Source organism: Cucurbita pepo, chromosome LG03 (assembly GCF_002806865.2).
Source record: "Cucurbita pepo subsp. pepo cultivar mu-cu-16 chromosome LG03, ASM280686v2, whole genome shotgun sequence".
In the NCBI taxonomy this organism is placed as follows: domain Eukaryota; kingdom Viridiplantae; phylum Streptophyta; class Magnoliopsida; order Cucurbitales; family Cucurbitaceae; genus Cucurbita; species Cucurbita pepo.
Window position 1 is genome coordinate 4,167,041 of NC_036640.1, and position 26,582 is coordinate 4,193,622.

Below are 26,582 nucleotides of genomic sequence, written 5' to 3' on the forward strand. Positions count from 1 at the left end.
TGAAGATCAAATGCCTGAGGTCTGACAATGGAGGAGAGTACAACAAATCAGAGTTTATAACATTTTGTGCAGCTGAGGGAATTAGATTAATAAGAACAATTCCCGGTAAGGCAAGACAAAATGGTATTGCAGAAAGGATGAACAGAACCTTGAATGAGCGAGCAAGAAGCATGAGGATTCATTCTGGATTGCCAAAGGCATTCTGGGCTGATGCTGTGAACACAGCAGCATATTTGATTAATAGAGGGCCGTCAGTACCCTTGAAGTTCAAATTGCCCGAAGAAGTATGGACAGGAAAAGAACTCAAGTACTCTCACTTGAGAACCTTTGGCTGTACTGCATATGTTCATGTTGATCCAGAGAAGAGAGATAAGCTTGATGCTAAGGCTGTGAAATGCTACTTCATAGGCTATGGCTCTGACATGTTCGGGTATAGGTTTTGGGATGAGAAAAATATGAAGATCCTAAGACACTGTGATGTGACCTTTGATGAAAATGTCATGTACAAGGACAGAGAGAAGATAAACTCTGAGACTACGAAGCAAGTGGGAGTTGAATTTGAGTGGCAAGAAAATTCACACAGTGATGGTACAACAGAAGCTCAAGAAACTCCTGATCCTATTGCTGAAGAACCAGACGTGGCTGATCCTATTGCTGAAGAACCAGACGTGGAGCAAGTTGCACCTGAACAGGTGTTGAGAAGATCATCCAGAACTACCAGAGCACCAGACAGATATTCAACCTCATTACACTATCTGTTGCTGACTGACGAAGGAGAACCAGAGTCCTTTGATGAGGCCCTACAAGTGGAAGATTCAACTAAGTGGGAGCAAGCCATGGATGATGAGATGAGCTCACTTGAAAGGAATAATACGTGGGTGCTGACTGAGTTGCCTACAGGAAAGAGAGCTCTGTTGAACAAATGGGTGTTCAAAATCAAGGTTGAACCAGATGGCAGAAGGAGGTTTAAGGCTCGGTTAGTAGTTAAAGGATATTCACAAAGAAAAGGCATTGATTATGCTGAGATCTTTTCTCCAGTTGTGAAATTAACTACTATCCGAATTCTACTGAGTATTGTTGCATCGGAGAATTTGCACCTTGAGCAAATGGATGTAAAAACGGCATTTTTACATGGAGATCTAGACGAGGAGATCTATATGCAACAACCCGAAGGATTTGCAGCTCCAAGCAAGGAGCACATGGTGTGTAAGCTCAATAAGAGCTTGTATGGACTGAAACAAGCACCGAGACAATGGTACAAGAAGTTTGACTCCTTCATGAGCAAGAGTGGTTTCCACAGAAGTGAAAAGGATCAGTGTTGCTACCTCAAGAAATACACTGATTCTTATGTGTTTCTACTCCTGTATGTGGATGATATACTAATTGCTGGATCAAGTATGAGGGAGATAAACCACCTGAAGGCAAGCTTGTCTTCAGTATTTGAGATGAAAGATTTAGGTGCAGCGAAGCAGATCCTTGGGATGAGGATTTCTCGAGATAGATCTGCTGGCACATTAAATCTATCCCAAGAGCAGTACATTGAGAAGGTGTTGTCCAAATTCAAGATGAATAACGCTAAACCCAGGACTACCCCCTTGGCAAATCATATTAAATTGTCAAAGGGGCAATCTCCCAAGACAGTTGAGGAACGTGAGCACATGGCATCAGTTCCGTACGCTTCTGCAGTTGGGAGTTTGATGTATGCTATGGTCTGCACTAGACCTGACATAACACATGCAGTGGGAGTTGTTAGCAAGTACATGGCAAATCCAGGGAAGGAACATTGGGAAGCTGTGAAGTGGCTTCTAAGATATCTGAGAGGTACATCCAATACTACACTTTGTTATGGCAATGGCAAAGTAGTTCTGCAAGGTTTTGTGGATGCTGATCTGAGTGGAGATGTAGACTCCAGCAAGAGCACATCTGGGTATATCTACACTATAGATGGAACAGCAGTGAGTTGGATGTCTAAGCTTCAGAAATGCGTTGCTCTTTCATCTACTGAAGCTGAGTACGTGGCCATAGCTGAAGCTGGAAAGGAGATGATATGGATGACAGACTATCTAGAAGAATTAGGCCGGAAGCAGTGCAAGAAGATCCTTTATACAGATAGTCAGAGTGCCATACAGTTGGTGAAAAACCCAGTCTATCATTCAAGAACAAAACACATTAGAAGACGGTACCATTTCACTCGCAGGTTAGTGGAAGAAGGCGATATGTGTTTGGAGAAGATAGAGGGTGCAAAGAATCCAGCAGACATGTTGACAAAATGTGTTGATGTTGGAAAATTAAAGCTATGCAAAGCCCTAATTGGTATGGTGTAGGATCAGTCTCCAAGTGGGAGAATTGTTGAGTTATGGAGTCTGCTCCCTGTATTTATAGCTTGGTCAATGGCTATATCCGGTAAAGCTATATATGGTACATAGCTATATATAGTAGATGGTTAAATCTGGTAAAGCTATATTTAGTAGACTGAACCATATATATATCCCGTCCAGTAAAGCTCTTAAATGTACTTTTCTATTCTCTGTACTCTCTTGTTGTACATGCCTGAAGTCATCAATAAAAAATCCTTTTAGCCAGAGTTCTCCTTGCAACTTCTCTCTATCCTTCTCTTTGTGTTCATCTAGATCGAGCGTGTGCGTTGTTGTGCGATCCTAACAACTGGTATCGATCCTAACATCTTTCTCCTACTTTTGGTAATCAATTAATCAAAAACTTTCCCTCAAAACCCACCTTTAAATGCCTCTTTTTGTCCCCTTTCATATCTTAGATTCTATTTTATCGCCATTGTCGCTGTCTTATCGGAAGTCGGAACGCGACGTATGAGTCCTGATGATCAAATTGTAGTAATGGTAAGAGATGTTGGAAATAGGACACTTTCTCGGCCCAACATGTTGAGACCAACACGTGACTAAGGAATGAGCTCTTAAAAAACAAAGTTGTTGCTTCGTTAGGTGAATTTAGTGAAAGAATCATTAGACCATACGATACTCGTTAAGTAACTCATAGGAGTTTGATATCGAAAGTAAACGACCACTCTTTACTTGATGCCACTAAACCAAACTACGATAGTTATTCGATGTTAAACATGCTATAAAATTAACATCTACTTCACTATCAAACTAAAAACGATCATGAGATCGTTCAAAATCAGTTACGCGCAAAATTGAATAGAGAAGATTGGCCAAGCACGAGTATATCTTTCATGATAGCAGGTCGGAAGCATACCGTATTCTTTCTGCTACTCGAACCAACAGCTAGCATGCTCGTTTCTCAGCCCCGAGCTTGTCTTGCAGCTCATGGATGCAAGCAAGGCCATGGAAGCACAGCAAAGGTCCTATGCCATATACCACAAATCTCAGTAAGACAAATAACAATATCAGATAATTTCTCTAAGCTAAATAGATTCGTTCTTGAACAGAAAACTGAGTAGCGAGAACGATCGTAACGATGGACAGCTCGAAGCATGTTACGTACCATCGATGCAAAATAACGAAGATAATATGGAATTAAAGCAGAAAAAGTAAAAAACCAAAGAACTCGCACTAGATTGCACAATTAAACTCAACTCCACATGATATGATCGTGTTTTGTGTCGTGATCATACTTTTCAAACCGTGCGGCGTCATAATTCTGACACAATCGTGACGAGTCTTAATAAGGGGAACTCAGACTCGCTTATAATTTTTGCTTAGTTTTGCGGTTTTGTCAGACCTTAGGTGAGGTTTTCCTTCATTGACCAAACACAACTCATGCGGAAACTATGCTTTGTTCAAGCATACATGTCGCCCATGCGTGCCGCATTCACTTCATTGCAAGTCTAGTTGACTTGCCTCTACTCTAGGCTAAGTCCTAAGACTCGACCTTTCTCCTCCTCAAAGTCAACGTCCTTCAAATGAAACATCGCATTTCATCTTAGTCATCTTGATTCTCAATAACATAGCCCACACATTTCATGATGCTCACCCAAGTTCCAAGATGTCATCAGCCTTCACTGCTCGCTCGGGCACACTTATCGAGAACCAGCCTATAAGTCAACTTTATAATCGAGCATCCCGAACATCCATCCATCTGGGTACAATTGAGGTACGAATCCTCCCATGTCCTTGGCGACTCATTCTTAGATATCGTACCGGAGAGCGACCCCATATATCAACCTCCGCCTCAAAGGTGGAGGCACAATGTTGGCACATCCATGTCGTCTGACATTAAGTCTTTGACTCCTCGGTACTCAATCAAATCCTCTTTTTTTGAGGATTGAATGCATCCCTATAGACCCATATTTAGTAATTCCTGAACTATTTCTGCCGTGTCTTTGGAAACCCATTCCCAAAGGAACACACCAAGATCAATTTGTATTTCAAACCTGCAAGACGGGAAGGATGTTCGAAGCATTTTTCGTATTTCAAACCTGCAACATCAATTTCTCAACAATAGAAAAAAGGATAATAGTAAAAACAACATACCTACTTAGAGCTGAGCCTTCTCAAATCTTATGCACCATGGATGTATGAGAAAACTGCAGTTCTCGACTTCGTTGGTATCGACTTACTGTAATGCAATAATTAGAGACCACATTGCAAGGATCTGATCACAGATATGTCCATATAATTAACCTGTAGTACAGCTCGGTTTCTTACTCAAGCAGAACATGAAGCTGATAAGCCACGACTCTGGACGAGATCATCTAACGGAGCCTTGAACGAAAATGTCCTGCAAATAACCAAGAATAAAAGTGAACATTCGAGTGCGTGCATGAGGCAGGGTGTCCTTGCAAGTAGACTAGAAGCATTTTACCGGAAAAACAACGCCGATGAAACTTCAGGAAACTGTATACGCATATAAGCTTCCTGATTAACAGAAATGAATATTGTTAACAAGGGAAGTAAACACCATGGTAACGAACGTTGTCCTCGTGGAGAAAACTACTCCGACTGTAATGTAAGAAATTCTATCAAAGTCCAAGCACACACTAAAGGGATCACAACAAAAACTCACTTCACTGTATGTAATGATCCAAGCCCTATGTAACGATCCAAGCCCACCGCTAGCAGATATTGTCCTCTTTGGGCTTTCCCTTTTGGGCTTCCCCTCAAGGTTTTTAAAACGCGTTTGTTAGGAAGAAGTTTCCACACTTTTATAAAAAGTATTTCGTTCTCCTCCCCCACCGATGTGGGATATCACAATCCACCCCCCTTCAGGGCCCAGCGTCCTTGCAGGCACTCGTTCCTTTCCAATTGATGTGGGGACCCTCACCAAATCCACTCCCTTCGGGACCCAGCGTCCTTGCTGGCACACCGCCTCGTGTCTATACCCCCTTTTGGGAACAGCCTCCTCGCTGGCACATCACCCCGTATCTGGCTCTGGTACCATTTGTAACGGCCAAAACCCACCGCTAGCAAATATTGTCCTCTTTGGCCTTTTCCTTTTGGGCTTCCCCTCAAGATTTTTAAGATGTGTCTACTAGAAAGAGGTTTTCACGCCCTTATAAAGGGTGTTTCGTTCTCCTCCCCAACCAATGTGGGATATCACACAGGTCAGGTAGGACTCGATTCATTGACAGCAATCTATTAACCATCAATGTTACAGTCATTTCAAGTGGCTAAGAGATTGAAGGACTCAAAGCTCCAATGTCCACTTGCTTCGGTCGAAAACAAAATTATTCAGCGTGCAAGGATGTTACACCGAACGCATTACGTTTACACCAATCTTAGGCAATTAAAAGAAGGCTACTAGGATTAGAATCATGATCAAAAGTTCCAAATAACAGGAAACACAGCCAATATAACTAAAATGTATGCATAGAATACACGTTTTTGTATCATTCTTACTTTAAAAACTATGAAGATATCAAATAAACAAAAGTTACAAAACTCCCTTAGCTTACCAGAAATCGAATGTTTGTCCAAGTTTCCGTCCAAGCATCCATTGTTGCCAACAACGAGAGAGCCACCATTCAAGTCAGTGCCTCCAGAAGCTCCACAAGCTTCTCCATGAGGCAAAAATGGCTTATGAACTTCATGCTTCGACCACGCCCTCTCACAAAACGCCTCAAATTAACAACCTTAATACCATTATCCTCCCCCAAGATCAAAACCCCAAACGAAATGCTAATTGACCAAATAGGTTTGCAGCATTCAATCACAGCACATTTCATCAATTTCAAACCTATCCCGTCATCGCCGTCGCTCACCATCATCGCCGTAAAAAAGGGAGGGTAAGGGTTTAGGGTTTAGGGTTTAGGGTTTAGTCTCAAGCAGAGTCTACCACTGCGGACTGCGGACTGTGGACTGACTCTTCACGCTTTCTCACGCACGTCCGAAAAATGCCTTTTTTTTTTCCCGAATTTTATTAGTTAAATTAATAAAAATGTCTTTCTCTAAATTAAAAATGTAATTTTAATTTTCTTTAATTTTTATTTGCCCATAATTTTAAATAAAAATTATTAGCTTAATTTCTTTAATTTTTTTTTAAATAAATTTAAAATACAATTATGCTTCGTACAATAATTAAAAAAAATATCCCTCTCAGTTATTTATTAGATACAATATAAAAGTTATTTGTGACAACCCATATCTAGCGGTAGCAGATATTATCCGTTTTAGCTCATTACGTGCCATTGTCAATCTCATAGTTTTAAAACTCGTTTAAATTCATCGCTAATATATATTAACTATTTTAAAAAATTTCAAGATATAAACAAAACTCTAAAAAAATTTAAAGGTATTTTTGAAACACTTTTTAAAATTAAAAAACATTTTTCAGACCATTTTGAGCGTATTTTTTTTGTATTAATAAGTTATAATTTTATATTTAATAAGTTCCTTGTCCACTAGATGCCCGTGTATTATTTATTTATTTTTAAAAGGATTTCATGCTTTTTTTCCTAGATGCTCGGATTCAAATACCCATAGACTTACTATTTGCTTACGGGCTTCGTATAATTTAGAAAAAACTAGTTTTCTAGAAGTCGGTTCATGTTTCTGATAAGGTACGATTCGATAATGTCTATCTAGCAAATTTCCCGCTAACTCAAGTGAGTACTCAAATATTCACGACTCGGAATGGATTGAAAACTATATAATAAGCTTCCATGGGGGTAGTTTCGTAATTTTATAATTTATTCAACTCATGAAAAAATTAGTTTAAAATTAGAATTAAAATTAGATAAAATTAAAATGGAAAGTTGATGCAAATTACAAATTCAGGGGCAAAAGAGTCCAATAAAGGTTTATTTGTCACATAGAGGCGCGTGAAAATGGGGAAAGGCGCGTGAGTCTGAAACAGAATTCAGAGCATCGGAGCTCCATAATAACAACAGTACGTTTCATCATCATCATCATCATCTCTTCCTGCTCCCATCTCTCAGACTTCACAAACAATCTCTCTCTCTCTCTCTCTCTTTCTCTCTCTTTCTCTCTCTACAATGAGCTCGATTCCACCATTTTCTCCTTCTTCCTCCGATCAGTTTTGAGCTTATTCCTACCGGCAACAATGGTGGCAATGAAATGAAGGACCGCCAGCGCTGGCAGCCGGAAGAAGACGCACTCCTTCGAGCCTACGTCAAGCAATATGGCCCTAAAGAATGGAATCTCATCTCTCAGCGCATGGGGAAGCCTCTTCATCGCGATCCAAAATCCTGCCTCGAACGCTGGAAGAATTACCTCAAACCTGGCTTGAAGAAAGGCTCGCTCTCTCCCGACGAGCAGACTCTCGTCATCTCTCTTCAGGCAAAGTACGGCAACAAGTGGAAGAAGATCGCTGCCGAGGTCCCTGGCCGTACGGCCAAACGCCTCGGCAAGTGGTGGGAGGTTTTTAAAGAGAAGCAACTTAAGCAGTTGCAGAAGACGCAGAACTTAACGCAGAGGCGCGATTACCAAAACTCCGACGGGAATATTCCGATTGTCGGTGTTTCCTCTCCGGAGAAGACGGTTCAAGGTCCTTACGACCACATCTTAGAGACGTTTGCCGAGAAGTACGTCCAGCCCAAGATCTACGCCGCAGCGTTTCAATCTCCTCCTCCTCCGCCTCGTCTTTCCGTCCCCGAAGCCGATCCGGTCCTCTCGCTCGGATCGGTCAGTTCTACCACGTCATCTCCCACCGTCCTTCCTCTCTGGATGAACGTGAACTCCACTAGCACCGCCTCCTCTTCCACCGCGTCGACCACGCCATCGCCATCGGTGAGCCTCACGCTATCTCCTTCCGAATCAGCAATACTCGAATCGGAAGTGAACCGGATCTTACCAGTTCAACAGATGGGAGCCTTAGTCCAGTACTGCAAGGATCTGGAAGAAGGACGGCAGAATTGGGTCCAACACAAGAAAGAGGCGACATGGCGATTGAACCGATTAGAGCAGCAGCTGGAGTCGGAGAAAGCAAGGAAGAAAAGAGAGAAAATGGAGGAGATGGAAGCCAAGATTCAGAGGTTAAGAGAGGAAGAAATGGCGTATTTAGGGAGAATCGAAAGCAATTACAGAGAGCAGTTGAGTGCCCTGCAAAGAGACGCAGATAGCAAAGAGGCAAAGCTGGTGGAATCATGGTGCAGCAAGCATGCGAAATTGGCGAAGCTGGTGGAGAAATATGGAGTTCAGGGACATGGATTGGTCATGGTTACTGGTAATTCAAAGGATATCATCCATTGAAGCTCTGCTTCCATGGCCGGAGTTAAATCCAGGTTGGTTTACCTCTGTACTTGTTTTACTTTACACAGACTGATTCTGTTGGGCACAATTAGAAAACCAGAGGAAGAAGATAGTAATCAATAAAATTTTAGAAACTTTTTTGAGCAATGGAGCTAAAACTAATTCGGGTTAGTTCTTGATTTGAACTTCTAACTTTTGATCGAGATTATAAGCCTACAATTTTGTCTATGGAGACCGAACTTGTGAATTGCAGGGTGTTACCCTATTAGCATTTGTGATGGTAATTGGTGTCATGTCCATCGAGCTATTCACGTATTGATAGTTGGTCATATTAGTGTCTATGTGCATTCTTTATTGATCTACATACTCGAATCAAAATTGTAAGTGCTTACTAGATTTCGTGCATCCAAGTACACCATATTAGTTCTCGATGATCCCTTGATCGAGATTAACGTCTATTTTCAAGTAGACACAACAATCCTTCTTTGTATTTGGTTGGAAATGTGGTCGAGACTGGACTTAACAATTGCATGGGTGTCTCTCGATCGATGATTGTGATGGTAATGGGTGTCGTATTCATCGAGCTATTCACGGATTAATAGTTAGTTGTATTAGTGTTTATTTGTACTCGCACCCGAATCGAAAGTGTTCACTAGATTTTGTGCATCCGAGCTTATTATTATGGTTATGGAAATGGCACTAGGGTTCCCCAAGCTCAAGCTAGTAGAAAGGAGCTTTTTAGTTCATGTGTTTATGTAATTAGTAAATAACAAAGTACGCATTATATTTCATTCAAACTTAGCACAAGAAATTAGAGTGCAAAAATACGAGACTGAATTTGGGCTTAACTTGGGCCGACCCATATATCTAATTTCCCATTGGGCCTGGGTTAAACATGGACAAGCCCACCTTTTACAATCTTAATGGACTGAACTTGGGCTGGCCCACATACCAAATTTCCCATTGGGCCTGGGCTAAACATGGACAAGCCTACCTTTTACAATCTTAGTGGACTGAACTTGGGCTGACTCATATACCAAATTTCCCATTGGGCCTGGGTTAAACATGGACAAGCCCACCTTTTACAATCTTAATGGACTAAACTTGGGCTGGCCCATATATCAAATTTCCCATTGGGCCTTGGTTTTAAGCCCATTTTTCTTTCTCATTTAAAAATGTCGAGGGAAGTTTCGAATCTTTGACTTCCGATATTCTGTGTGAGCTGAGTTGTGTCCAAATTGGTACTATTTGATCTATTTTAAAAAATATTATCCTAAAAATATTATTTTAAGACGTTTCAAATGTCATTTTACCGATTTTTATTATTCAATTTTAACTAATTAACGATGAAAAATATCAATTAAACCCGTTAAATATCTTAAATTTTCGATATTTTTGGAAATGCAAAGAAACCCAATTCATTGAACTGACTAATTAGCATTTTTTTTTGTTTAATGCTCACAAAATCTTTGATTAATCCAAGACAAAGATATGGTAATTAATGTAAATGATTTAGAGTTATATTTATTTATTTATTTATCTTTTAGTTTAAACAATGAAACGACTTCGTTTTGAGGGTTGGAAGAATATAGGGAACCAGAAAACGACATGTCGAAACGAAAACCAAGGCCTTGTCCAGTATGTTAAGGGCACTTGCCTTTCCCTTCACGTGGCTGTCACGTGCATGATTAGAAATTACCATACTTTTCATTAAAATAATAATTAGAAAAGCATTAGAGAAGAGAGAAATGGAAGCTCGAGAGGATAGAACGGTACATAAACAATTTTTATCTCGACAATGAAGATTTTGGTCACAAGAAGGGCATAATCGTAATATTTATCGATTATATTCATTTCATGGGTGGACGATAATTTTTATGTAGCTGCTCGTAAGCTTATCGACATGAAGCAGAAGGATACACGACCAATTCGAATTCGCTACTGAACCTACTGTTAAAAGGTCAAGTTCTGCAACGCAACAGATAAATAATATCGATCAAAATTTATTAAAGTTCACTGATTTTTTACGTGACCCATTCATTATTTATTTATTTATTTTGTGTGTAAAGAAAAATATACGAAACATTAAATGTGGGATTATGTCGAGGATTAAGCTAAAATGGTGTGACATATTATAAGCTTTGTAACATTATATTATATTATGATTTAAATAATAATGTTGTAGGGATAATGTTTTTGTTTATTTTAGGTTGTTTGTCTGTTCATTTTATTTGTCCTTTGTCTTTGTACCCACACCTTCCTGGAACCTTTAATTCTCTGTCTTCTTAAACAAAATTATTTATTTATTTAGTTGATTTTTCAAGATTTGATACGTATTTTTGAAGAATATTATTTATAAAATAATAATAATAATAATAATTGATTATATATATTTTCAATATATAAAAAAATGGAATTTGGATAAATAAAATTCATATGCAGATGAAATGAATCTCTTTTTTCTCAAAAAAAGAAAAAAAAAATAATAATTAAATTCCATTTGTATTTTATTTAATATATTTATTTTATTTATTTAATGTCTCGATATTTCTCTCCTCAAAAACTAAGTCAGGGTGGATATTTTTCGAAAATGTTGTAAGAAATGTTCAAATTAGATGATTTTGACACGTATGACCAGCAACCAACATCTGAAAATGGTTTTGTTCTTGGCCAATTTTCGTTCTATCGATACATATAATCGACAACCAACATCCAAAAATGGTTTGCTCCTAGTCAATTTTCATTCAATGACGATGATGACAGGTACTATCAGCAACTTTCTGTTCGTATTTAGGGCAATTTCGAAAAATCCTACCCGACCCTTCAACAAGCCTATCTTTGCCCCTCTTGTCTATCCCATGTTTCTATCTTGCTTATGTCTCAACTTGTTTTCAATGCCCACTTTGTGTGGTGTGTTAGATGATGCACTGTTCTCCTCGGTCGCATCATGACACTCGTCTAAGTCCTCCCGTGGCCGAATGGGCGCCACTTGAGGGTCGCTGCCTCTCTTGTCGCAACGTGAGGGTCACAGCCTACTCTTTTCATAGTTAGATTGTGACATTCTCCCCCACTTAAACTAGTCATCGTACTCGATCACTTACTTGGGATCACAACCTAAGACTTGAATTTCGATTAAAAATAAGCCTATCATACCTGTCGAAACGTACGATCGTGACAAATATTAAATTTTTTTACAAAATACTTAATATTCCCAAATATCGACCCTACACAAATTTTGAAAAAAAATACACAAATTGAACATTTCTTACCACATTGTCGAAAAATACTGATCAAATGAAAATCAAACTCAAAATTTAGAGATAAAACAGGTAACATTTTGAAACACTTGATCCAACCCGAAAACACAGATACCCAAAAACGTTATTTTTTTTCGAGCTATGAATATATAAGATCGAAACGACTTTATTTCCCACTAATATTCGAAAACCGAAAGGGAAAAGCATCAACTTTTTTTCATTTATCCAAAGATTCATAGTATTCTAAAAACTACACCAAAAGGAAAGAACAAGGAAGCATCCCTTCAAGTCTCCCAAGAACCAAAATGGCTTCTCAAATCCCAAAACCATTCTTTCTTTCTTTCTTCTTCAAATTTTAATATCAATGGGTCGACCAACTTTCTTGGTGTTTGAATCCCCAAATAAATGCTGTTTTTCAAACCCAAGAGAGTGAGAAACCTGGATTCCCTTCTCTATATAACTCCACGCCCCTTAGTACTCATCAAACAAACCGAACAACACCGTTCGTATCACTAGAGTTGTTGCATACGCTACCATGGGAGACGGGAAGAACAAGAACAAGAACAAGAACAAGAAGGTTTCGTGGAGATCACGATCGTCTTTCGGGAGCTATATTAGAGAGCAAAAAGGAAGACTTTACATTATTCGAAGCTGCATCGTAATGCTCCTCTGTTGGCATGACTGACTCCGTTGTTCGTATCGTCTTGTTTTTAATTTTCACGAAAAGGGTTCGTACCCGTAGAGATGTTTTGTTCGAGCATCATTTGAAATCCCGACAAATTGAGTTGATCGGTGATGATAATAGCTTAGATTTGAGCTGGGTGATTGTAGTAGTCTCCATTTTCCATCTTCAAATGTAAATAGCAGAGAAAATTGAATTTTTATTTAATTTCTTCCCCATTTTTTTTTAAGGTAATATAATTATAAACGTATTAATATATTTTTTAAGAGTAATAAATTCAAATCTTTTCTATTAAAAAAAAAAAAACATATTTTTAACAAATTTAAAATAATTCAAAAACATTTTGAGACTATTTATTAAATCATAAAAATAATTAAAAAAATCTAAATCACAATAAAAAAAATAATTAAAAAAGAAATCTTATAAAAGAAGTGTTTCACTTTTAAAATTGCTTTTTTCTCAAAAGCAATATATCAATTAAAATAATATAATATATTTTATTTATTTGCAAAATGAGAGTATATATTCCCATTTCTATTGTCAAATCAAACCTTTAAAATATCTAATTTATTCCATTTTTCAAAAAATAAAAATTAAAAAATTAAAAAATTAAAAATAAAAAAAAACACCACCGAAAAATAATATTCGGCGCCCGATGACCTCGGAATTTCTCGACACATGATGGTTAAGAAATACGCTTAATTTTAGATTTTTATGATTGAATCACTTAAAATAAAATGTACTCGACTGTAAAGGTTCTTCTCATCTCATGCTCATCTGTGTAAGAGTTAGGAATTCTTCTCCAGCTCGTCCAGCTTGCTTGCAATAGCCCTCGCCCACTCCTCTTTCTGCCTGCCCCGCTTTGCTCTAAACCCCGCTCCTCCTCTTAACCCTGAACTCTGGACAACCTATCATACGATTCCGGTAAGTTTCATTCATTATATGAAGTACGGTGAAGGATCATTCTAGTCTAGTTTGTTACAGGAGAGTACATGGTGAAGGTAAGGTAACACTGTGATTCTTGTTCAAAAAAACAGACCGAAGGCATTCGAGTTATTGGCTCGTCCAACCCGGCAACATTCATGAGTCGACTCGCAAAGGAGAGAAGCAGTGAGACCAATCAGGAGAGTAAAAGAGTGAAAGAAGGTTCAGGAGCGAAGCAGCTTTACCATCTCTGGTTCTTGGTAATGCCATCTGTCCTTGTAACGCCCAGATCCACTGCTAACAGATATTGTCCTCTTTGAGCTTCCCCTCAAGGCTTTAAAACACGTCTGCTAAGGGAAGGTTTCCACACCCTTGTAAAGGTGATTTGTTCTCCTCCCCAACCAATGTGGGACATCACAATCCTTTTGCGCCTCATACGCCGGCTCATTTGGTTCAGTAGCTAATTCATTTACTCTCCTGTAAACACGAAAGATTCGCAAAGAAAAGTGCTAATGCTACAACCAGTCCATGACTTCATATATATATATATATATATTTAAAAGTAATAATAGAAATTTAATATTTTAAAATGTTTTATTTAAATTAAGGAGAAGCATTTATGACGTGATAATTCTAAAAGAAATTGGAAATTTAATATTAAAAAGAAACATTTAGGCTATAATGGATGTATTTTCATATGGGCTTTAGGCTATCAATATGTAACTCTATTGGATAAGTCCCTAAATAGTTTGGAGTCTTTAAATTCTCCGTTGGTAATGGAAAGACGAGCTTCTTCATTAGAACGGTATCTGCTCGAAGAGCCCACACTCGACTCTCGAGATTTACAGATCGTCGTATATAGACTTCGATTTGATAAATTTCAAATAATCCCAACGTTTAATTCTGATTTGAATAGGTTTCTAAACTCTAGGGACTGAACGTGACTATACCGAGCCCTACCCTGTTCTCTCATGTTGAGTCACATGTAACGTGGGTTGAAGCTCGGGATAGGAATGGAATAATTTTTGGGTCGGACGAGATACACTGTGCAAAAAGTTATGAGCAAAAAAGGTAGGCAAGGGGGGGCCTTAGAAGAATATTTCACATTTTTCATAACGTCCAATGTTTTTCATAATGATTTTGTTCTTCATCTTTATATATATTTGTCACCTTTTGTATGAACCCACTTTATATTTGATTCCTTCTCTAAACATAACCTACATTTAACTCATCTACCGATGAAATGAAATCCTCGTTGGATGCGCGTTTGGTCGACTTATGTTGATCGGACGTGTTGAGCTCGTCGAGTTAAGGTCAAGAACAAAATTTGAGCTTTAATGACTATAAAATGAGATTCGACCGAGTCAATGGTCAATTAGGGTTACTAATTTGAAAAAATAATGCATAGCATAATCTACGTCCCTTAAGGGGTCTCTCACAGTTCTCTCATCGCTCTTTAATCTCGTGGTACCATTCAGCCAACCCGTAACAACTCAAGTTCACCATTAGCAGATTGTAATGGCCCAAACTCAACGTTAGCCGATATTATCCTCTTTGGGCTTTCCCTTTCGGGTTTCCCCTCAAGACTTTAAAACGCGTATGCTAGGAGGCTGTTCCTAGAAGGGGGGTAGACCCGATTTACAAATGGTATCAGAGCCAGACACCAGACTATGTGTCAGCAAGGAGGCTATTCCTCGAAAGGGGTAGACACGAGGCGGTGTGCCAGTAAGGATGCTGGCCCCAAAGGGGGGTGGATTTGGTGGTGGTCACACATCGATTGGAGAAAAGAACGAGTGTCAGCGAGGACGTTGGACCCTGAAGCGGGTGGATTATGATATCCCACATTGGTTGGGGAGGAGAACGAAACACCCTTTATAAGGATGTAAAAACCTTTCCCTAGCAAACGCGTTTTAAAGCCTTGAGGGGAAGCCCGAGAGGAAAAACCCAAAGAGGACAATATCTGCTAGCGGTAGATCTAGAAGAAATGATTTGTTTCCCTCTCCCACCGACGTGGGATCAACACGTTCGGGAACATGAACCATATAGAATTTGGGCATTATTACAATGATCAAAACATAGTTCGTCAGGAGCTACTATTGATGGAGGCCAACAATTTAACTTTTAGCATTACAAACCCATACTTCACGAATCAAATAGTAACAAAAGAACAGACATATGAATGACAATGCTTGGCCTTGTTACTCATCTATTATTGCCTACCTTATTTGTTTTTGTCCATATTGACTTCTTACACTCGGTTTCCTTATTTGTGTTTTACGTTGTATTACTACCTTTTCAATTCTCGTTAATCAACATCTGCGTTGTGCCGGTTACGTTAGACATTATCGAGCAATCTAAACAACCAGTTTGAATAATCTTTTACGATTCGAAGATTCATAGCGATCCTCCGAACATAACTTACTCGAACGCTCGTTCCAATCCTCACAAAATTTGATTCGAAGTTAATGGAAATGGGTAATGGGTAATTTAGAAAACAAGCCAATTTTCCAAATTGGAAAGTGAAAAATGAGGCCCCAATCATTTTGTTGCACTCAAATGGGATGTGGGTAGGGGTCCTATCATGTCTCTCCACCAGAAAGGCAACCATTTATTTCAAATTAGGGTTATCGGTACGAAACCGACCCCGATAATAGGTCGACTAAGAAAGGGTTAAAGGAAATGAAAGTTACTATCTATACCAATAGGGTGCACCTTTATTTTCGGTGGTTCAATCATACAAACTTCATGGTTAAACGTGCTTTTTACTTGGAACAATTCTATGTTGGGTGACTTAAGAATTTTCTTGTCATGCATGTGAGTGAAGACAAAACATGCTAGAGCGACTCGTGTTGGTTTATGGGGATAGTCTTCACTCGAGAATACCAAGGTCATCGAATGTCAAATCTGGATTTTGAATGCTAATTCAAATGGGTCGTTTTACATCCAACTTTTGAGGTAAACTTCATGTTCTTTGGCCCTTTGAGCTGAATAAATAAAGTGGTTGGTTGATGAATGGATATGAACGGGTCTCGATTCATTCATATACCCCTTCTTTCTTTGGTATTCTCGAGTTTACCTCAAAAGTTTTCGGACCCATTTGGATTAGAATTCGAAATTCGGATTTGACACTCGATAGCTTTGGTATTCTCGAGTGAAGACTATCCCCATAAACCAACACGAGTCGTTCTAGCATGTTTACATCACATGTTTTGTCCTCACTCACATACATCACAGGAAAATTCCTAGGTCACCCAACATAAAATTGCTCCAAATAAAAAACATGTTTAACCATGAAGTTTCTATGATTGAACCACTGAAAAGAAATGTGCACCTTGTTGGTATAGATAGTAACTTTCATTTCCTTTAACCACCTATTCTCAGGGTCACTTTCATACAGATCGGTCTCGATTCATTCATATACCTCTTCTTTCTTTAACTGTAACATCATATAACTATATAATGATCGATTCAAACATTGAGCCTAAACTATATATGTAACCCTAATAACAAAACTCGAGAAATCATTCAATAATGCCAACCTCGATCAACCAAAAAAAACAAGTTTCTTCAAGTAACGTCGAGGAAAATAGAACGGTCAGATCATTCAATTCTAACAATTAAAAGATTTGTTTCTTTTCGTCAATAATATATCATTTAGACACGGGCCTTTACCATATTGTCGGGCAACACTTGTCGAGCGGAGAGAGTATGACAGAGGGGCACAAGAGAGAAGAGCAGAAGCTTTATTAATGCTATAGAGAGAGAGAGAGAGAGAGGAGAGAGAAAAATGGTTAGAGAGCCATAAGAGGTCAAGGTTAAGGCAGGTAAGGATGCTTCATGTTGTACATGCACTGAGTGTCGTAGGAACTTTCTTGTCAACACATAAAAGCAAAGACAACACATCATGTTGCTCTTTTAACACATAATTCATTGTCGTTTAAACATCTTTGCCTTCTTATTATATATATACACCGATGTCAAATCCCGACATTAAGGATTTACATTTTTTAGGTAAAATTTAACGGAGTTTATAGGTTGAGTTGGATCAGGCTAGAATCTTCTTAGATCCAATCCAACCGTTCCGGTTGTAAAAAATTTCAATTTAAAACAGGTTGGTTAAATAATGAACCTAACCCAACCTAACCCAACTTAATTATAAAATATTTGGGTTCGATTGGCTCGAGATGTTAGTTCAACTAAAATATGTTGATAATCCAACTTAAATCATATGGGTTGAGTTGAGTTATTCACTTATCGACAGTTTTGAACACTCAGTAAAATTTTCACGAAATCATATATACCTTTTTGAAATTTGATATATATATAAAATAAATAAACGTGGTCGGGTAAACATTATTAATATAATTAAGTCTAATTATCAGTAATTAGATGTAGGGCTAAAGTCTAATTTTCATTATTATTATTATTATTTTTTTTTTTTTTACCTCTATTCATCTTAGTAACCCTAACTTAAAGGGCAATGCCACTCATTTATAGGGCTCCCACTAAAAATCCTTTCTTCTAGTTGGAATGACTCACGATCGAAATGTGTCAAAACAAATAACGGGAGCAGAAGAACAACTTGAAGAAAGAGAGCATTGTAACTTCTCGTTCTCGTGAGTATTTACAGTGGAAAATACACAACTTATCTCCTAAACTTTCTCTTCAAGTTAAGCAACTACTAAGGATTCGTCCTCGAGATTAACAATTTTCCTAAACCTATTATAACTTTTTTTTGTTAAGTCAAGCTTATTAACTCACATTCTCACCGGCACTATGAAAGTTCTGTTTTGCTGAGTTATAACAAACGTTAAAAAGCGAAAAGTTCGAATCTTTCTCTTATGGGGTTACGAAATTTGTATGAACTAATGGATTTTGAAACGGATTTTCATAGCTTAACCCTACTAATTTAGAAGTGTAACTATGAGTTTGTTGAAGGTTCTTCCTTTGTTGGCATATCAAGTGGCAATCTCCCACGTTTGAGGGCCCAATCCAAACAAAAAGATACCAAAAAATGGGATTTTTAATGGGTAGAGAGTTGTTTGAGTTTCATATCACTTCCAAAATCCAAACAAAATGGCATCTTCAAGCTTCAATCTCAACCCTTTCCCTTGCTTTCCTCTTGCATTTCCTTCACTTCTCAACTCTGACCCTTCACCCAACAACCCTACTTTCAACTTCCATCAACCCCATCTAGATCCACTCTCATTTCTACCTCCCTATTTCCCGATCGCCCACTTCTCGGCTTCGGCAACGGGGAATAGTAGCCAAGCTCTCGGCGACATCCCGAGTGCTCTTACGGTCGGGACGGGGACGAGGACGGGGAAGAAGGATCGACATAGTAAGATTTACACGGCACAGGGTTTACGGGATCGGAGAGTGAGATTATCCATCGATATAGCTCGAAAGTTCTTTGATTTGCAAGATATGTTAGGGTATGACAAAGCTAGCAAAACCCTAGAGTGGCTTTTTGGTAAATCTAGAAAAGCAATTAAAGAGCTTTCAAGGTCCAAGTATGGAAATGTTGAAGAAAAGGAGGAAGATAGTGAAAAAGTTGAGGTTTTTAATCTTCTTGCTAAAGAATCAAGAGCCAAGGCCCGAGCAAGAGCCAGAGACGACGACGACGACAACGACAACAATAGAAAATATTATGGTCATCGAATGAGCGGCGTCGAGGAAGTTTCAGAGCATTGGAGTACCGAAACTTCAAATCTATCAATGGAGGAATACTCTTTCACGAACAAGAGAAGGATTTGTGCTACCAAGTTCACCGGTGACGACGACAACGACGATATGAAACCGTGTCGGGACGACGATGCCGAAGCCTCAAAAGGGTATTTACAAGAACGCTCCATGATCAAGAGGAAATGGAAAGCTTCCTCCATTGATGGCATCCCAAGTTATCCTTTTTCCAAGTAATTTCAACCATCAAAGTCTTGAAATTTCTGCTTTTTTACCCTAAAATTTCTGATTTTTCTATGTTTTTTGCAGGATTTGAGAGTTTAATGAAAACCCTTTTGAGAAATTAAGGATAAAATGCAGCCAAGAACGTCAAAACATGGCCTTTTTTAGATCATATTATAATAATTAAAGACTGATGATGATTGTTTTTTCCTGCTTTATTAAGGTTACTACTAGATCATGTTTGATTTCCGTCCTTAGTTTATCCGAATATATATTGTCTTTGTCTTATGCATATCTTCAAATGACAATAGTTTATGGTTTTGGCTGTCAATGGAGGTTGGATTTTGTGAATTTGTTGTCGGGGACATATCAATGTGTGCCAAGTTAATGACGAGTTGACGTCGGGAGCATCGAGGAAGAAGTAAACGTTCTTCCTAGGATTGCTAGATATGTCTTAAAATTACTTCTGTCATGTCCAAAATCACTTTAGAACATATTTCAAACATTAAAAATCAATTTAATGTTATGAGATGTGAGATCTCATGTCGGTTGGAGAGGGGAATAAAACATTTCTTATAAGGATGTGGAAACCTCTCCTTAGCAAACGCGTTTTAAAATCGTGAGGCTGACGACGATACGTAACGAGCCAAAGCGGACAATATTTACTAACAGTAGGCTTGAGCTGTTACATGAAAATGACGTTTTCTGTGATTCTGAATAAAACAAAAGAGATTTTAACCGTTTCAAAACCATTTTCAAACATGTTCTTTGATAGGTTTGTTTGTTAGGTAAGTAGTTCTAAATAGGTTATCATGATTTAACTCGATATTAGATATTTTTGAGTTCTAGTCTTTGCTATGTTATTCATTCTCATTCTATTCATATCATTGCTATACGAGCTAGAATTTAGGATGGTATTTGAATTAAGAGGAAAATCGAGCATAGATTGATTCATTATTTATAGAGCTTCGTGCTCATTGCTGTAGGGTATTCGATTTCATGTGTAAAAAAAAAAAAAAAGCTTTGTCAAAAGCCTTTGTAAATGATGTTTGAAAATGAAAGTAAAAGTGCAAATAACTGTCAAAAAAAATGATTGACATGAAACATTAGCAACCTAGCTTCCCCTTTTTGTTCGTAGTTTGACAACATTTGTGCACTAAAAGTTCGTGAGTTTTTAGATTTTCTTTTTCGGGATTAATAGTGTTAATTTACATAATAAAACCGAGTTGTTCGTCCAAAATAAATCGAGGGTTTAGCTTGTATTTGTATGGTTTGGTTAAGAAGCTAAATGAGTTCGAGAGAAACCAAGTGTATATAAGTAGGTCATCTCGGAGTTGGAAGATTCGAGTATTCAAACTCTTAGGTCGAGGATAAATGCTTAAACCATTTGACCTATGTTCAAGTTGACAGAATCGATGAAGTAAAAACATGAACAAAAAGAAACGTTGAATGAAGTTTTTTTTAAGCTCAACAACGTTATATAGAGTGACCTCTCGACCGAGAACATAAGACTTAACTAGCTGATGTGTTAAATACAGTTGAGATCGAGCATTCCCACGTGTTGAACAAATTAAAGAGGATATTAAAGGTGATTAGTAGAGAATAATGATGGTAAGTATTATTAGATAATGGAATTTGGGGAGAAGGGAAAGAAAAAGGAGTGATTTGAGAGTAGGGGTAGGGGTAAGGGGAAATACCACAACCAGCCAGGCCCCATCTTCATAAATATTATAATATTCCCACTTATTTTATTTATTTTTGTACCGTACGTGTCCAAATGAGAGACCTCCACAGAACGAGGAAGTCCTAATAAAATTATTACTGACACCAACAATCAAACGAAACGGTAAAGATGAATCTAAACCTAGGTTCGTATATAAGACGCTATCGATTTATGTTCAAGTTATCTTTAGTTCTAGGACAATGTTAAACTATGCTAGAATATTACCATCGTCGTTTGTTGTTGTTGAAAATTATAAATTGATTTGTCTGTTTGTGAACTTTTAATATATTTTATCTAAAATAATATTGAATGAATTGGTGATAAGTAAATAAAAATTTAAAAATTATTTTTTTAACCTGACAACCCAACTCGAAAATATGAAAAATTTTGGGTTGGGTTGGGTTACCAATCCAACCCACCCGAAGATTTGGGTTGGTCCAAAAAAACTCCCTCAACCCGACCCATGTACACCCCTACTAACTAGTATCTTAAAGGTCAATACTTCAATCTATCCGTGGTGCCTATTGATGAATCTAAGCACAGCTCCTTATATAAGACACAAATTAACATTTTAAAGATAAATAGTTCGATCTATCCATTGTGTCCGTGGATGAATCTAAGCATAGGTCCGTATATAAGACACTAACTAACATCTTAAAAGTCGACTCGTTGGACTCGAAAGAGAAACTAAAGCAAGAAAAAGGTGGAAAATTAAGAGTGCAGAAAAGCCAGTGGGGATGATGAGATGAGAAAGTTGAGGGAGATGGGATTTTCTTTCACAGATTCCCAGGAAACAAACAGAAAATTTTGACTGAATCAGAAATGGTAAAATCTATCCCATATATATATATATATGTATATATATATATATACAATACAATGAACTGAGTGAATTTAGAGAGATAAAAAGAAGAGAGGTATCTAAATCTGTTGATGAACCCTTAGAAAATGAAACATAAAATGGAACACAAAATCCCATAAGTTTGGAAGCAATACACTTCAAAGTTAAGAGGTCTGAGTCTCTGACACTACACTCACTTCACTCTTCATTACATCTAAATTCAAACCGCAGAACAGAACAGAAGCTATATATAGTGCAGTGATTAATATAATATATACACAACTTTCTAGGGTTTAGGGTTTATAAAAAAGAATGGGTTTCTTACAATCTATGTTCTCCAGGTATGATCATCAAAGACATCAGCAAAATTTAAACTTATAGTCATCTTTACTTTCTAGCTTTGCAGATCACACATACATACATACATATATATTGCCTTTAATGATGAGGAAGAGTACTTCACTTCCTTAAGAACTGTACTCTCTTATTTGAAAAAATTGAAAGTAAATGTTGAAGGACAAGATTGAATAGAAGGTTAAGACAATGGATTAAGAGTGGAGATTAGTGAAAAAATGGAAACTAAACATAAACCCTATTCAAAACTCATATCTTTGGCCTGACACAATCTTTCAGCCTCTCAACTTTCATACCATTAATAATGTACTACTAAATTAGTCACATTCAAGTTTAGTTTATAACAATGATAAGTAATTAAAAACATTGTCTAATGAATGATAAGTAATTAAAAACATTCCTCTTAGTTCATTTATTCGAGGGAGTTCATTATCTTTTATAAATCTACGGTAATATTTTTCAGTTGTTTAACAAGAAGCTTATTGTAATAGCCTAAGCCCACCGCTAGCGGATATTGTCCTCTTTTGACTTTTTCCTTTCAAGTTTTTCCTCAAGATTTTTAAAATAGAGTAGTTTCCACAACTTTATAAAGAATGTTTCATTCTACTCTCTGACTGATGTGTAATCTCCCACTTATGTTGAGCTGTTATCGAAAGTTAGCTTAACAGTTTCGCTAATGCAAAGTACCTAAGAACACACCAGTATTTTGTATAAACTACCACTTTCACTGCACACTAGAATTCTTCAAAGGCAAGAACTTAATAGTGATTAATAAGTCGTTAGATCAAATTTTTGCTTCATATCAGTGGCAGTCTGAGTATGATGAATATGTAACTCTAGATTCTCTTCAATTTAACAATCAGTTGATAGTCTGAATAAATGAATCATAACAATGCACAGTGGAAAACGAATAAATTAACGAATTGGTAGATATTATATAGCTATGTATTCAAACAATAATACATAATTCAATGGGTAATCTTAGGTTTGCTACTTCTAGACCAACAATAGGCACTACTAATATCAGTAATGCTACAACGAATAGAAGTTTTGAATGCTCCCCTGCAATTGCTATTGCAGACTAGATTCAGGAGCTTCTATAGCAATATACATAATAGCCAATGCACACAGTGAACACAGTGGTAATATTTTGATATTACCCACAGAAGCAGTCATTTGTAAGCATAAAGACAAGAGGAAGGCTTCAGAAAGGGCTAACCATTCGAGCCAATCTTATCAAAATCTCTGGAACAAGGCGTGGTTTTGGCGGGGCCATAGAATCCTTTGCAAGAGCTTCCTCATCGCCAGCATGTAATATGGAAACTATTTGATCAAATAGTTCATCATTTCCTCCCCGGAAAGGATCCTGCAAAAGATAATCAGAAGTTTCACAAATTGACTTTGCAGAGTGATGTAAGCAGCGATCTCTCATCTTCCCAAGTAGAACATGAAACGAAAGTAACATTAATCTTTTTTGACTTCTTGAAATAGAATGGTTAAGTTACCTCTCGTTTTCTAAGACTATTTATATAAGTGTGTATATAATTTAGTTAAATGAGTTTGTCAAAAGACATCGAAAAATAAGACGATCGAATTCCATAACCACATTTTTTGCACCTTCTTTTCCTAGATCTTTTGTGATAGCTTTGTGGAAGTCAAAAAGCCCAAAAAGTATTCAATTTTGGGTTTTGCTATCATATAAATCTTTCTGATATCAATCTTGAGAATAACCAAAAGACAACGACAGAAGCTACAACAGAGCCATGAGATCAGCTTACTTGAAGGAACAAATCTGTATGAGTTTTTCCCTCATAGAGAAATAGGTCAGCTTGTGCCCCTGCTTTTCGAAGTGTCTCCACAAACGTTACACTGCAAATTTGAAATTAGCGTATGAAAGTTTAAAGGACATAGAACTTATTCATCCAACCATGAGAATATATTTTTTGATGGCAAAGTGCTGCTTGAAGTCGCAAACAGCGTATGTACGCCATAATTGGATTGCTTTTCCTTTTACTGGTTTCATAGCTATGCATAATTTATATACTAGTATGAGAGCAGGAGCTGATTAGCAATCATCTATTATAAGATTTCAGAAAAGCTATAAAATCTTGATAAGTAGAAGGCCATATGCGCTTTTTTCTTTCCACTCCAAGTACATACTTTAAACCACTAAAAATACCTTCTTTCACATTCACCAATTCAAACGAAATTAAAAAATGCAGCACTTAACTATTCCATAAATTGAAGAAAATAGGTTACTTAAAATATTTTATTAGCATTCATCTGATATCAATTCAATGAGAGTATCTCACTAACCTGGCATCTGACGGGATTGAATAATCACCAGTGCCATGGAAAAGAACAAAAGATGGTAAACTGGGTACAACATCTCTAATGCTAGGATCTTGGATTCTTATTTCCGGGGAAAATTTGGACAAAGATTCTTCACCTTCCATTATGCTACAGAAAAACAAAATGGCACAAATTGAAAAAGAATAAGTCGACATAAATCAGTCAGTAATGAAGAGAAACGTGACATTTAGAACCTACCTCAAAAAGACGGAACGATATAAACCCCGACTATCAAAGTGATCAATTAGTTTCAATAAGTTATACCTGTTCACAGAATTCAGAAAAGGAAACTTGAGTACAGGGTCCTCGTCCATGAACCGAACAAGAAAGAAAATTGCAGTCATCAAACTGGGACCTCATACAGCAATGAAATAAAATTATAAAGAGCAACGATCAATTAAAGACGTTTCTACTACTTTCTAGCAGGACTACATTTTGACGAATGAACTGTTTGTGAAATTCAATCCTCAAATATATGGGCTTCAACTTTTAATATCTATAGAATGCAAGGCATTTCCCTTGTCCCCACATATAGATAATAAAAAAATTGAGAGGAAAAGGCATATAAACCATTGGCACGAAAAAGGATCAACCAAGTAGAGGCCTTTCAGTTTTTATAAGGTCCCCTTAAGCTATACTCTGAAAGGAAAGTAAAAGCATTTACACCAGTCAAGAGCCAATACAAAAACATGGCCAGAGAATCTACCCAAGGGGAGGGATTTGTTGTTAAAGCTCCAGAGATGAGAAGTTGAGAGGTTAAACTCAGTAGTAGAGCCATCAACTAGCAACAACCAGCTTTTTTTTTTCTATTGCACAAGTCCAGGAAAAATATGGATAACGTCTATGATTCAAATTCTTCTTATCTTTACTTATCTCTCATCCTGTTGTTCTATTCTGTCTAACACCTTTTAAGCACAAGAATAACACAAAAGTACTTCATCTAAGTGGTCTTCTGAAAAGAACAGAAAATTTAACATTGGTGGCCAAGCATACAATGTTCAACCGTAGACAAATCACAGAGGCTTGGTGCTATTATTTATAAAATTTCCTGGAATCCCATAAATGCCATAAGAATGGAGCGATTTACTAAGAATTTACCCTCCAGATAAACCAAAATAAGCTTTTATTTGGGAGACACTCCAATCTACACTTTCTTCTTTTCCAGCTTCTTTGATTGCTTGCTCCAAGAAGGCACAAACGGAAATATGTGCACCAGCTGATTGTCCCATCAGAAAGATTCTATTCAGATTGGGAAAATAAATATAATAAGATAGTGAACATGTGATGAGGGGTGAGAAAACGAAGAAATTATTCAGTCACCTGTCCTGATCTCCTCCATAGTCTGCTATATTCTTGCATACATATGAAATTCCTTGAGAAATATCTTTCACCATGTCACTAATTGTACCCTGGGGGAAGTTTCTGCAAGGTAGAGAGTTCTGAGATTAAGATAGGAATCTAGGACATGGATAAGAAAGACACATTTATTAAAATATACATTTTTCAAAAATCGATATTATTTTTATGCCAAAAAGAAGTGTAAAGTTTAGTTATGCATTTAAACAAATTTGATGTGTTAACTCTAACAAGTTATTATTTTTGTCATATATTATTATTTGTGTCAGCTAATTATGTTTAACAATTGTTTGATACATAACTAACATCTGATAGAATTATATTAACTTTGTATAACTAGATCTGACTGTGTGAATAAGTACCCTACCCATGTTGAACATGTATTGGAGTATCAAAATGTCCTAACACATGTTGGATACAGGCACATTACCCGGGCTAAAAAGGTCTAAGCTTCTGAGATTTACAAATGTCATTCAGGCAAGTTTCTTGCACCCATCATTCTTCTAACAGAGAACAAATCAGCAGACTCAATACCTCCCCCCCC

The 26,582-nt window shown here is 37.3% G+C and overlaps 4 protein-coding genes and 1 long non-coding RNA gene across 9 annotated transcripts in view; 3 read left to right on the top strand and 2 right to left on the bottom strand.

Moving 5' to 3' along the window:
• Window positions 1–2,693: 2,693 nt before the first annotated feature.
• On the bottom strand, window positions 2,694–6,321 carry LOC111790096. 5 transcript variants are annotated; one of them, XR_002814444.1, is made up of 4 exons: window positions 5,891–6,321; window positions 4,801–4,853; window positions 3,232–4,716; window positions 2,694–2,832 (listed from the first exon to the last, which is right to left on the bottom strand). It is a non-coding gene; the product is annotated as an uncharacterized LOC111790096 (long non-coding RNA). The 5 variants fall into 5 exon arrangements; XR_002814446.1 differs by lacking the exon at window positions 2,694–2,832 and having other exon boundaries at window positions 3,023–4,554; window positions 4,644–4,716; XR_002814443.1 differs by lacking the exon at window positions 2,694–2,832 and having other exon boundaries at window positions 3,023–4,369; window positions 4,470–4,716.
• A 935-nt stretch (window positions 6,322–7,256) lies between these two features.
• Window positions 7,257–9,076, top strand: LOC111791555 (protein rough sheath 2 homolog). The gene has a single exon (XM_023672942.1). It carries the CDS (start codon window positions 7,512–7,514, stop codon window positions 8,643–8,645), a length of 1,134 nt encoding a protein of 377 aa, XP_023528710.1. The 5' UTR covers window positions 7,257–7,511; the 3' UTR covers window positions 8,646–9,076.
• A 3,084-nt stretch (window positions 9,077–12,160) lies between these two features.
• Window positions 12,161–12,760, top strand: LOC111791542. The gene has a single exon (XM_023672926.1). It carries the CDS (start codon window positions 12,438–12,440, stop codon window positions 12,585–12,587), a length of 150 nt encoding a protein of 49 aa, XP_023528694.1. The 5' UTR covers window positions 12,161–12,437; the 3' UTR covers window positions 12,588–12,760.
• Window positions 12,761–18,584: 5,824 nt separating this feature from the next.
• LOC111791789 (transcription factor TCP12-like) lies at window positions 18,585–19,571 on the top strand. The gene is made up of 2 exons (XM_023673266.1): window positions 18,585–19,423; window positions 19,500–19,571. Exons 1-2 carry the CDS (start codon window positions 18,585–18,587, stop codon window positions 19,504–19,506), a joined length of 846 nt encoding a protein of 281 aa, XP_023529034.1. The 3' UTR covers window positions 19,507–19,571.
• A 3,670-nt stretch (window positions 19,572–23,241) lies between these two features.
• LOC111791763 (isoprenylcysteine alpha-carbonyl methylesterase ICME-like) overlaps window positions 23,242–26,582 on the bottom strand; it is a 6,531-nt gene continuing 3,190 nt past the window's right edge. Inside the window, exons 6-11 of the mRNA XM_023673233.1 lie at window positions 26,003–26,104; window positions 25,781–25,921; window positions 24,881–24,946; window positions 24,647–24,790; window positions 24,109–24,199; window positions 23,242–23,696 (exon numbers count right to left, since the gene is read on the bottom strand). Of these exons, the coding sequence (XP_023529001.1) occupies window positions 23,535–23,696; window positions 24,109–24,199; window positions 24,647–24,790; window positions 24,881–24,946; window positions 25,781–25,921; window positions 26,003–26,104 (706 nt within the window). The 3' untranslated portion in view covers window positions 23,242–23,534. The remainder of the gene's footprint in view (window positions 23,697–24,108; window positions 24,200–24,646; window positions 24,791–24,880; window positions 24,947–25,780; window positions 25,922–26,002; window positions 26,105–26,582) is intronic.

Bases quoted from the DNA above. Each gene is read 5' to 3' on its own strand.
- LOC111791555 (XM_023672942.1), top strand. From the start codon at position 7,512: ATGAAGGACCGCCAGCGCTGGCAGCCGGAAGAAGACGCACTCCTTCGA.
- LOC111791542 (XM_023672926.1), top strand. From the start codon at position 12,438: ATGGGAGACGGGAAGAACAAGAACAAGAACAAGAACAAGAAGGTTTCG.
- LOC111791789 (XM_023673266.1), top strand. From the start codon at position 18,585: ATGGCATCTTCAAGCTTCAATCTCAACCCTTTCCCTTGCTTTCCTCTT.